Genomic DNA, 12,468 nt, shown 5'->3' with positions numbered 1-12,468 from the left:
TAGGGGTCGGGAAATCAGCCACAAATGTTTCAATTAGAGGAGAATGTGGACGATTCTATTTATCAATCGAAAGTGTACTCAATGTTATCCGTTATTGGGTAAGACTAGTAAATATGAACGAGGACAAATATACGAAGAAAAATCTTAACTTCATAAAGCGCAAAATAATAGTAATTGTTGGGTAAGCGATGTAAAACGTATGTTATGCTCTATTGGTCATGGAAACATATGGTTTTCACAAAATAATGTCCTTGATAAATTTTATATAATTAATAAAATAAAAAAGAAAAGGCTGACCGATATGGAACGCCAATCCTTTCATGAAAGCATAAATATTTCTTCAAAATCAAGATATTATAAAATGTTCAAAAACAATTTCGGAGTAGATGGATACTTACTACAGACCCTTGATACTAGATATAAGCGAGCTTTAAGTCAACTAAGACTGGGCACACTTCAACTAGAGGTAGAGAAGGGAAGGTGGAAAAGAATAGAGCGCATCAATAGGTTATGTAAAATATGTAATATAAATGAAGTTGAAGATGAATATCATTTTGTTACGGTTTGCTCTCGTTACAAGGAAATCAGAAAAAAATGTATACCTTCTTTATTTTTGGAAAATCCAAATACTTTTAAATTCTGCCGTTTATTGTCATCACAGGATCCAATAATTATTGATAATCTATCTAAATATATTTATCATGCTTATAAGTTAAGATATATGTTTTGTTTAGAGAACGAAATTAACTAATTCATTTATCTTGTGACCATAAATTGCTTTATTTTTCAATGTAATTATTATTTTGTTAATTACTAGGGGCCAGAGGCCTAAATTAAATAAAGTCAGGCGATAAGCCTGAATGAATGAAAGTAGTAAGAGCAGCAGTAGCAGTAGCAGCAGCAGCAGCAGCAGTAGTAGTAGGCTAGTAGAAGTAGCAGTAGTAGTAGCAGCAGTAGTAGTAGCAGTAGCAGCAGCAGTAGTAGTAGCAGCAGCAGTAGCAGTAGCAGTAGCAGCAGCAGCAGCAGTAGTAGGCCTAGTGGAACTTTAACTAGTAGTTGTTGTATTAGTATCAACAGTGGTAGTACTAGTAGTGTCACTAAGTCAAGGAGTAGTAGTAACAGTAGTAGTAGTAGTAGTGGCACTTTGTCTAATAGTTGTTGTATTAGTATCGACAGTGGTAGTACTAGTAGTGGCACTAAGTCAAGGAGTAGTAGTAGTGGCACTTTGTCTACTAGTTGTTGTATTAGTATCGACAGTGGCAGTACTAGTAGTGGCACTAAGTCAAGGAGTAGTAGTTGTAGTAACGACAGTGATAGTAGTAGTAGCAACAGTTGTAGTAGCATAATGAAAGAGCATTCTAGGATTAATAGCACTGTTGTAGTAGTATGCAATGGTGATGTTTTGTTTCATTTTCCAGGTAGTGATAACAATTCTAATGATAATATTTCAAATGAAAACTATGAGCTTGAATCTAATAAAGAATATTTTTATTCAGTAATTGATCGTGAATAATCTGAATCTAAAAATCCATGGGCACAATTTGAATCACAATCAGTCAAAGATCATATGGTAGATGTTTTTTATATAATATTCGATCTGAACTCATTCATTGTGAATACATAATCGATTATAATATAGTCCATCGTAGACTTACAATTATAGAAAATGTACTAAAATGTGATAACACAGCATTTAAACTTTGTGATCTGGAGGAATTGGCAACTGCATCATTTTGCCTTGCATTGAAATGTGCTGAACGATACCAATCTAAACACATCATCTGCATGTGATCGCCTCCAGAATCTTGGCTTCTATAATCCTAAAAAATAGCACAAATAGAATTCAAAATATTAAAGATAGTAAACTTTAATCTCAATAGTGTCACGTGTCTTGATTTTGTTCATACTTATTGCGATATTGCTATGAGCAAGGCTACAACCAACAATAACAAACGAAGAATAGAAAGAGTGAGACACGAATCTGTAGAATATTTGATAACGAATAAAATATCTCTTACAACAGTAAAGCCATCCGCAATAGCATATTTAGTAATTAACGCCATTATAGAGAAACTGGAAATAAGTAAAGAACTATTCTTTCTGGAGAATTAATATTGAAGATAGATAAACAAATTAAGATACAGGTAACATAAGTTAAGACAACATAATATACGTTAAGACAAAATAAGGTACTTAAAAGTTTAGATATACTGAATATTGTTTGATAAGACAAATTCATTGACAAACAATTAACAAATTTTAGATGAATCACAATGTAGAAATAAGAATTGTTGGTGAAAACACCATTAACTTTAAATACAACTTTTAATATTTAAAAATACTGTTTACTTAAATAAATCTAAGTTAAAATGAAAAAGAAAATATTATCACAAAAAATAAACAATAATAATAATAAACAGGTTATAGGCATATAGATTTTAGTTGTAACAATAATGATTTAAATAAAGAGTAATACTTGTTGTTAGGCAATAAAATTGTAAAATAAAAAAAAATTGGAATAGTTAAGATAATGTAAAATTAATCTTCACTTTGTTAAGTTTGGTTTGGAAGAAATACAAAATAAAATCATTAAAAATAGATTATAATATTATTGTAATGTTAAAAATAAGTAATTTATAAAAAAAAACTTTCAAGTTATTAAGCTTTAGTATTTAGTAAGGATTTTTTTATATAAAGCAGAAGAAAAAAAAACTATTAAAAAAAACAACAAAAAAACATTCCAGTCTGAAGTCGGAGATGCTACCTCATCGTAGTAGACTGGAGTCAACATCATTGGTGAAACGGTACCAGTGATGGCTTACAGCATCACGCTAAATTCGAAACGATGTGATTTTGTTCTGTATCTTGTTGTCGTAGCTTACCAATTTCTTTCACTTATTCTTGTTTTTTTTCCTTTATTTATTTTTTCATTATTTATTTATTTTTTTACTACTCTTGATATGGTTATTTTTATATACTTTTTGATTGCTTTTTTCTGGTGGAACTAGCCTCACAGCCGTCTCGGCTTATTTAAGTTTCTCCAACATATTAAAGCGTTATTTTTGTTATTCCATTATGATGTATCTTATGAAAATAAATAAATATTTTGTAATAGAAACTTGAAAGCATATTTTGTAATATAACGCTTTATGCCTAAATTAAGTTGGAGACCAAAAAAACATACCATTCAACATAATTACAGAATCAGAGATTTAAAATTGAAAAAGAAGGTTTCTCACCTTAGTAGGCTTATGCTAGGGATTTGCCTGACAAACAGCGAGTTATTGAACAAATGTTAAGAAATAATGTTATAATAGCTATTCAATCATACGTCAGTTCTTGTTTCTAACATGTAAGTTATGACTTATATTTCATGCTTTCAGATTTGAATGAGATCTTGTTTCTGAATAAATCATCTCAAACACAAGCGAATCTCAGTGCTTATTGTTCATTATAAAGTACTTCCCTTACAATTCAAATTGTTTTTACTGACTGACGCACAAGGAAGGTATAGAGAACGACCAAATGTACAAGCTAAAGGTAACCAGAAGAAACCGCAAGGGAACCTTAACAAGAGCCTTAGGTGGATTGAGACAACTCGTTGATAGCCAACCATCGGAGCAAGAGCTGCAAGAAGGACTATTAAGACTTAAAAGAACGTTTGAAACCATTGAGCAATCTCATGCGGAGTTAGTCGAGTTGATAAACGATGATGATGAATTTCAAAAGGAAGAAGATTGATGATAAGATGTGTCACGAACTCCTCTCACGTATGTTTCCGAGCGGTTGAAAATACTTTAGGAACTCCCTTGTGACATAAAAATATACACACCAAATCCACAAAGTTGTAAAATAACTCAAAACAAAGCTTTAATTTCAATCAACTTCAACTTTTAACAATCCAGTAAGCACTTTAAACAACAGCTTCACAATAACTTTACAATATAATATCCAACCTCTAATCCAACAACCTTACAATAGTTTACATCCCTTTATATACAAGATGCTCCTATCCTTCTAGATCATTCTTTATACTTCTCATTATTACATGATTACAGTTTCTATTAATAGCATGCTGGAATGTTCCTGATTGTGATTGTTGTTAATTATACATGGTTTCTTAAATCAAAACATCTTATTCTAGAATGTTCATGTAAATACTATGTTACTCTATATGTTAGGGAATGGTAATTTATTACACTCCCCCCTCTTCCTGAGCTCAAAACTCTTTCTTGGAGTTTTGAGGGGCAAGTATACACGGACGTGGCAAAATTTAACCCACTCCTAGTCTATAAAACTTAAATACGCCATAATAACATAGAACATAATGATTAATAATTACTAATAATGAACCAACAATATTCATGTAAATTGGTCGGAATGGTTCACTAACAATTACTGACATAGCAATCATCGGGGCCTTCAATTTAGTTTTATACTTTGAGACTTTACAATACTCTGTCAAAGAAATATCATGTGAAACTTTCAAAACACTATTACGGCAAGGATATGGAACTACTAATTGCTCTATTGGTTCTGTCTGGTGTTTAGTGAAAACTTGCCTAAATAAAATTCCATCCTTACAGACTATCTTTATAGTGTCATCATCTTTCTGTACTAACATCTGTTCTCGAAGTGAAATTAAAGTTCTATCCTTAACCTGATAATCCTTAATTTTATCTCTGCCAATATCTAAAATGTCTAATTCACTATCTTGGCTAGATTGAGCTTCCTTTGTTTTTGCAAACTCTTTCCTAACTTTTCGTTTCTCACTTCTAGTTTTATGAACTTTTTCCTTGGGAGGGTTGTCACTGAGTAGTTGGCCATCTAAATGTCCAAATTCTTCTTGAAAATTAACCACATCATCTAACTGACGTGAAATAACCCCAGAAGCTTTTTCCGAATTTAATTCGTTTTCCTCTTTTAGTTTTTCTTTTCTAGCATGATCTCTAGTGGCAACAAAACTATGCCTAGCATGATTCTTATTCCCTTTCCCTAATAAGTCTCCAAATTTAGGAAAGTCCCTACTAAGAATTACATTTCTTGGTAAATCGCTGGAAACCCCAACCAACAAATTATGGTCTTCGTTATTAACCTTAATATTGACGAATGCAGTAGGATAGGCTTGGACATGGTCATGGACGCACCTGCATGTAATTTTAGCTTGCTCCGCGCGATTAATTTTCTTAGCCGCTACTAAATCAGAATGAACAAGTGTCATATCACATCCAGAGTCTATCAAAATTTCACAATCACATCCTTCAACTAGACCTCTACAAATGTAAGGTGTACATGGTTTTGAAACAGTATCTGTCTTTGTCGAAAAAAAGCCATCCTTACTTCGACAAAATCGTTCTATGTGGCCTACTTTTTTGCACCGTCTACAAACGAGAGGTTGTCTAGCGTCAGATTGTGATTTATGAAAGTTATCAGGGGGATTATTATTACCCTTACTGTCAACTTCAGGAGTGCCTTTGACTGTTTTCTCCTGGTTGTTTCTATTCTCGTGTTTTCTATTTTGAAACTTGTTCTCAAAATCGATACCTTTTCTAGCTTGAAAATAATTATCTGCTAATTCCGCAGCATTTAATCCAGAGTCTGGTTTATGTTCTTTAACCCATATTTGTACCCATGTGGGCATAATATCTATCAATTGCTCTAAAATAACAATTTCAGCTAAATCATCTTTGCTTTTATCAGCAGGCTTAGCCCACTTCGTAAATAAATCTTTCAACCTAACATACATTTCTCTATAACTTTCTTCACTTTTCTTTTTAATTGACCTAAACCTTTGTCTATATGTCTCTTCAGTTATGTCATACCTTTGTAATATTGCTTTCTTCACTATATCGTACTGGTTACTTTCTGTCACTGGTAGTGATGCATAGGCTGCTCTTGCTTTGCCTGTCAAATGTGGTATCAGTTTTACTACCCAGTGTTCTCTTCGCCAATTCGTTCAAACGTAGTGAGATAATTTTCAATATCTTCACTATCAGAAAGTTTTGCAATTTGAACTTCCTTCAATCTCATTATGTCTTTTAATCGTTTCTCCTCACTGTCCTTTTGCTTATCCATTAACGCCATTACTAATGCTTGCTGTTTCTCCATATCTTCCCTACGTAAACGTTCTTGTCTTTCCATATCTTCTTGACGTAAACGTTCTTGTTGTTCCATCATCTGCTGCATCATAAGATTCTGCTGTTGCATTTGTTGCTGCATTTGCTGTTGCATTTGCTGCTGCATTTGCTGTTGCATTTGCTGCTGCATCAACAACAACAAATCTTTTGAAGATGAGTCAGCCCCTGTAGGGTTATGTCCACTGGTTGGTACAGACTCTTCTGCCTGTTGTTCAGGTTGTAATGACTGAACCGATTCTACTTCAGAATCAGATTCATCGCCGCCGCTGTATTCTCTACCGGATCTTGTTGTTGATTGTTTATCAGCCATATTTTAAATCTGGATGAGGGTCTTGTTACTAGTTAATCGTAGTTACCGAGACGTTCACAAGTCTACTGCTCCAAATAAATAATGTACTGTTCTTAAAACAATGTTTGTGTACTTACGATTAAACAAAACGTAGCACCACGGCTTCCGTAAAATATCTCAGTATCGTAAGTACCGCTTTCACAAAATATCAATAAAGTACAGTTGATCTTAAAACAGCCACCAATCTATGGCAAAATACAGTAGATCAAACTGCTACCACAAAATATCACAACAGTAGATAAATACACAGTTAAGTCGAACAGTAGATTGAAATAACCGCTGCCACCAAATTATGTCGAACACCGCTGCCACCAAATTATGTCACGAATTCCTCTCACGTATGCTTCCGAGCGGTTGTTACTCTATATGTTAGGGAATGGTAATTTATTACAGATGCCAAAAGGAATATATGGCAGAAGTCTATGCTATCAAGACTGAATATAAGACTAAAACAGTATCTAACAACCTAGCGGCAAAAGCAATTCAAGATGTTGAAACAGACACATTAGAAAAGACTCAACCTGATACTATAGTTAATGATAAGGTAAACAATAGTGAAAATCATAATGTTGTAGATCAACCTAATGTTGTTGAAGCTAATGTAAACAATAATAATGTATCTACTGATAAAACTGAAGGTAATTGGGATAGTCTAGTAAAGGCATTATCACTTCCTCGTACACCACTGAAACATTATGATGGGGACCCTGTATATTATCATTCCTTTATAACTTCTTACCAGAGCATGATGTCAGGAGTTAATGATAGTGTTAAGTTGAACACCTTAATATTATTTTGTAAAGGTAAAGCTCTGGATGCAATTCAATTCTGTGTCATGAAACCACCCACTGAAGGATTTAAAGCAGCTTGGGACACATTAAGGGAAAGATTTGGTAATACAGCAATCATTGTCCAGGCATGGGTTCAAAAGATTTTGACTAGAGGAAAGGTGAATGTTCATAGTTTAAGGGAGTTTTCAGATGACATTGAAAACTGTTATGAGGCACTAAGTGCACTTGAGTATTTAAATGAATTGAACAATCAAGCTAGTTTAAAGCAAATAATTGATGGTTTTCCTAAGTTTCTCCAAAACAGGTGGTGTCGAGAGAATCAGAAGATCAAGGCCAAAGGAACTAATCCGTCATTGAAAGACATTGTTATGTTTGTAAAAACTGCAGCCTTGGAAACTAGTGACCCAGTCTTCGGAAACCAGGAACAGCAAAAACCCCAAGAAAAGCACAAGGTGAGAGTAAACCAAACTGCTGCCAAAACAGAATACCATAAATGATGGGTATGTCAAAATGATGACCACTGGACTGACCAATGTGAAGCTATGTTAAAACTGAGTCTCAGATGAAAGCATGAAAAAGGTAAAGTAAAAACATACATGTTTTGCATGCTTGGAAATTGCAGGCCGAAATCACCGGATGGCAAATTGCACCAGAAGAAAACAATGTAACAAGTTGGTAGATAAACAATGTTGTGACAAGTATCACCATCCTTTACTGCATCCAGGGAACGTGGGATTGGTAGGTCTGTCCAGAAGTGTAATTGACAATGAACCATTACTGCAGGTACTTGAAGTTGAGGTAATTAATGGAAACACAAGCAAGAAAGCAAATGTGATGTTAGACAACGGCTCCCAAGGTACTTTCATAAGGGAAGGCGCTTTGTTAACAGTTTGGGTATCCAGGGTAAAAATGTTACAGCAGCGTTGACCACTGTGGGAGGTAAGGAGGAAAAATATGATACAAAATTCTATGACATACAGTTAGTAGGTGAGAATCCAAAGAAAATACATAAAATCAAGGCCATCGGAATGAGCGACATAAGTGATAATCCTGATGTAAATTTTAGAAAGCTGGAACAATTGTTCGAGATGAAGGAGGGTACACTGAAAAGACAGGCTGGACCGATTGATATTCTAATAGGAGTAAACTATGCTTACCTTCACACAGGAAAAATACTAGAAGGGGATGGAATTGTGGCTTCTGGGATGGACTGTTTACGGTGGTGGTGGTAATTCCACGCTGAACAACCGGATAATGCATGTTAAAATCAGTAAACTTGTTGACCTTGCAGATTTCTGGTCAACTGAAGCAATGGGAGTAGATGTAGGATCATGTAGCTGTAAGAAGAGTCAGATTGTACACGAGGAAATGGAAACAAAGTTACTGGAAGACTCATGTATCAAGATGGAGAACCAGTGGACAGTTTCCTACCCATGGGTAAGAGATCCGTTTAACCTGATGGACAATAAACATCAAGCGGAAAAAATGTTGGGTGTGTTAGAAAGGAGATTAACAAAAAAATAGAGAACATGCAAAAGCATACCAACATCAAATAGATGAAATGGTGCAAATGCAACTCGCCAGAAAATTGACCAAGTCTGAAGTCAATTGTTATCAAGGCCCTGTCCATTATATTCCGCATTTCTCGGTGAACCGACCGGAGAACAGAACCACACCAGTCCGGATTGTGTTCAATGCTTCAAACAGATATAACGGAGACACCATAGACCTTTTAAACAACTTAGTCGGAGTAATACTACGCTTTCGAGAGAATCGCATTGCCATCCTCGGAGATATATCGAAAATGTATCATCGAATCCGCATCCCGGAGATTGACCAACACGTTCACAGATACCTATGGCGAGATGTGGAGTTCGACAGAGAGCCTGATATATATATAAAGCAAGTTCTCACTTTTGGCGACAAGCCAGTCCCGGCCATGGCACTAGAAAGTAAAACTGAATACCCAGAGGCCGCTAAAGTAATAGTGAGAGATACATACATGGACGACATATGTCCATCAGTGAAGTCCAAACCCGACGCAATTAAGTTAATTCAATACATAGACAAGATACTAAGCAATGGTGGATTCTCAGTAAAGGGATGGGTATCAAATGAAAAGATAGCAGAAAAGGTCCAAGTTGAAGCGAAAGAAGTTGCAATGATTAGTAGTGTAGAGAAAGTTCTAGGAATCAGATGGATACCGAGTAAGGATGTATTTGTATTCAAAGTAATTATTGGACAGAGGCACTCACAAAGAGGAAGATACTAAGTATCATAGCAAGGTTGTTTGATCCTATTGGGTTTGTAGCACCAGTGACGGTAAAAGCAAAAATAAGAATTCAAGAATTGTGGGAGACAGGAGTTGATTGGGATGAGAAGTTAACTGAACAAACTGAAAGCGAATGGAAAAGACTGTTCGAGGAATTTCAAATGATTAATGATGTAACATTCTTCCGATGTTTGACTCCACATAATGTTTCAGATGAGGTGGTATTGGTGATTTTCTGTGATGCCTCTGAGAAGGCGTTTGGCGCCTGCGCATATATACGATGGAAACTGAAGGACGGAGCCTATGATACACGCTTTATAATAGAATGAAAGCTACAGTAACCGAAGAATTAACACTGAGGTTCAATGAGATTATCATAATGACAGACAGCATGGTAGTTCTGGGTTGGATGAGGAAGCCCAGTAGTCACTTCAAATCATTTGTAGGCATCAGGGTAGCAGAGATTCAAAGTAAAACGGAGATAAAGAGTTGGAGACATGTGCCAGGCAGCGTGAACCCAGCGGATGATGTATCCTGAGGGATTCCAGTAGAAAGCATAAATGGTAGATGGCTTAATGGACCCGAGTTCCTCAAACTACCCATGAAGGAATTGCTCCATGAAAGAATTGAAATGCAGGAAGTCAAAGAAGAAGAAAAAGGAGTAAAGTTTTGTGGGAATATTGTAAACTCAGGTGATTTAAATGTAGCAGAATTTTGAACATGGGAAGATATGTTAGAAAAATATAGACAGACGATATACGGAGTAGATTCCGAAGCATTAGATGTGCAGAAAGTGAGAGATCTGGAACCGATGCTCTTACGCAAAGTTCAGAGAGAATGTTTCCCAGAAGAAGTGCAGTTGCTGCAGAGTGGGAAAAATGTGCAAAAAGGTAGCCGACTAGTTAGCTTGGACCCACAATGGGATGAGTCAGGATTAATTAGAGTTGGAGGTAGACTCCAAAAAGCAGTAGATCTGGACATTGATTTACACCCTGTATTACTTGATCCCAGCCACCACATCACTAAATTACTAATCAAACGAATAGATAGTAATGTTTTCTGTCATAGCGCTGGACCAAATCAGGTATTTGCTTATGTTCGAAGAAGATATTGGATTCTGAAAGGAAGAAACACGATAAAGTCAATCTTAAGAAAATGTATAGAGTGCCAAAAATGGAGAAAGGCTGCTACAGTGCCAATAATGGCAGACTTACCGGAAGCCAGAGTTAGAGTTGGTAAACAGCCGTTTCACTCCACCGGAGTAGATTGTTGGGGACCGATAATAGTTAACGTGAAACGATTACAAGAAAAGAGATGGGGGATTATATTCAAGTGCCTTACCATGAGAGCCATTCATCTAGAAACAATAAGTTGCATGGATGCAGACACGTTTCTCATGGCATACAGAAGATTTGTCGCAAGAAGAGGGACACCTAAAGAGTTGCTATCTGACTGCGGAACTAATTTTAAAGGGGCGGAAAGAGAACTAAATGAATGTTTCAAAGCTATGAGTAATGAACTGCAAAATAAACTTGCTAAGCAGCAAGTAGACTTCAGGTTCAACCCTCCTAATGCCCCTCATTTTGGAGGAATATGGGAACGGGAGGTTAGATCAGTAAAGAATGCACTGAAATGCTGCTTTGAAGAACAAAGTTGTGAGTGAAGTAGTTTGTTGAGGGTATGCTTAATTCGAAACCTCTAGGTTATGCCTCTTCCGACATCGCTGACGTAGACCCCATAACTCCCAATTTATTACTGATGTGTAGAAGAGATCCTGCGTTACCACCAATTGCATTCCAACCGCATGAAGTACGAAGTAGAAAACAGTGGCGTCACAGCCAGTTGATAGCCGATCAATTCTGGAAGAAGTTTATAGGCGAATACCTACCTAGTTTGCAAATCAGACAAAAGTGGCATAAGGATAGTGAAAACCTAAAGGAAGGAGACGTAGTATTAGTTATTGATAACCAAAGTCAAAGGGGAGATTGGCTAGTAGGAAAGATAGTAAAGGCCTACCCCAGTGAAGATGACAGAGTGAGAGTAGTAGACGTAAAAGTACACGAGAAGGTTTATAAGCGTCCTGTTGTGAAACTGATAAAGCTTGATCAATGGGAATAAATGACCAATGTAGTTTAAGTGAGTTATGATACGTTTATGAAGACGTTTTGAGTTTGCATTGTTTAAGTTAAATTTGTATTAATAATTTGTATTTTAATGAGATTTCCTCATTGCTGGGGGAATGTAGGATTTATAGCAAATCCGAGTTGTAGAGCGCACCCAGGATTATGTCAGTTGCTATCCCGGATGTTAAACGCGCGTGAATATTGTAGTAGTTTGGAAAGGGCTGAAAAGAAACGAAAGTTAATAAATGCTAACCAGTGAAACTAAAGTTTATGAATGCTAACCAGTACCAGTTTAATATATGTTTAGTTACTAATGAGTGTAATTTGAGGGGTCGAACGTATGACAGTAGGCTTATGCTAGGGATTTGCCTGACAAACAGTGAGTTATTGAACAAATGTTAATAATAATACTGTAATAGCTATTCAATCATACGTCAGTTCTTGTTTCTAACATGTAAGTTATGACTTATATTTCATGTTTTCAGATTTGAATGAGATCTTGTTTCTGAATAAATCATCTCAAACACAGGGGAATCTCAGTGCTTATTGTTCATTATAAAGCACTTTCCTTACAGAGATCCTTTTTTTTCATTGAAGTATTTTGCTATGTTTATTATCTATAATATTTGCCTTTTATCTAATCTATTTTGCATCCCCTCTTACGATCGATACAATGACGAACGTAAAGCAGAAACGGTGTTGAACACCTCGCTACGGCACCGTGTGGCATAAATTTACCTACTTGTGTTAAACCAAACTCTGGCAGACTGAGAGATTGGTATGTTCCATTCATCGC

At 35.8% G+C, this 12,468-nt stretch overlaps 2 protein-coding genes across 2 annotated transcripts; both read left to right on the top strand.

Moving 5' to 3' along the window:
* Nucleotides 1-8,838: 8,838 nt before the first annotated feature.
* Nucleotides 8,839-9,878, top strand: LOC140055443 (uncharacterized). The gene is made up of 2 exons (XM_072100782.1): nucleotides 8,839-9,484; nucleotides 9,589-9,878. The coding sequence occupies exons 1-2, from the start codon at nucleotides 8,839-8,841 to the stop codon at nucleotides 9,876-9,878; spliced, it is 936 nt and encodes a 311-aa protein (XP_071956883.1).
* A 401-nt stretch (nucleotides 9,879-10,279) lies between these two features.
* Nucleotides 10,280-11,212, top strand: LOC140055442 (uncharacterized). The gene has a single exon (XM_072100781.1). It carries the CDS (start codon nucleotides 10,280-10,282, stop codon nucleotides 11,210-11,212), a length of 933 nt encoding a protein of 310 aa, XP_071956882.1.
* The last annotated feature ends 1,256 nt before the right edge of the window (nucleotides 11,213-12,468 follow it).

This window comes from Antedon mediterranea, chromosome 7 (genome assembly GCF_964355755.1).
Source record: "Antedon mediterranea chromosome 7, ecAntMedi1.1, whole genome shotgun sequence".
Taxonomy (NCBI): domain Eukaryota; kingdom Metazoa; phylum Echinodermata; class Crinoidea; order Comatulida; family Antedonidae; genus Antedon; species Antedon mediterranea.
The sequence above is the reverse complement of the archived record's forward strand: the minus strand, read 5'-3'. Positions and strand labels throughout refer to the sequence as shown.

Coding starts and splice junctions, on each gene's coding strand:
- LOC140055443 (XM_072100782.1), top strand. CDS start 8,839: ATGGTGCAAATGCAACTCGCCAGAAAATTGACCAAGTCTGAAGTCAAT. Junction 9,485..9,588: donor AGGAATCAGATGGATACCGA/GTAAGGATGTAT, acceptor TTGGGTTTGTAG/CACCAGTGACGGTAAAAGCA.
- LOC140055442 (XM_072100781.1), top strand. CDS start 10,280: ATGTTAGAAAAATATAGACAGACGATATACGGAGTAGATTCCGAAGCA.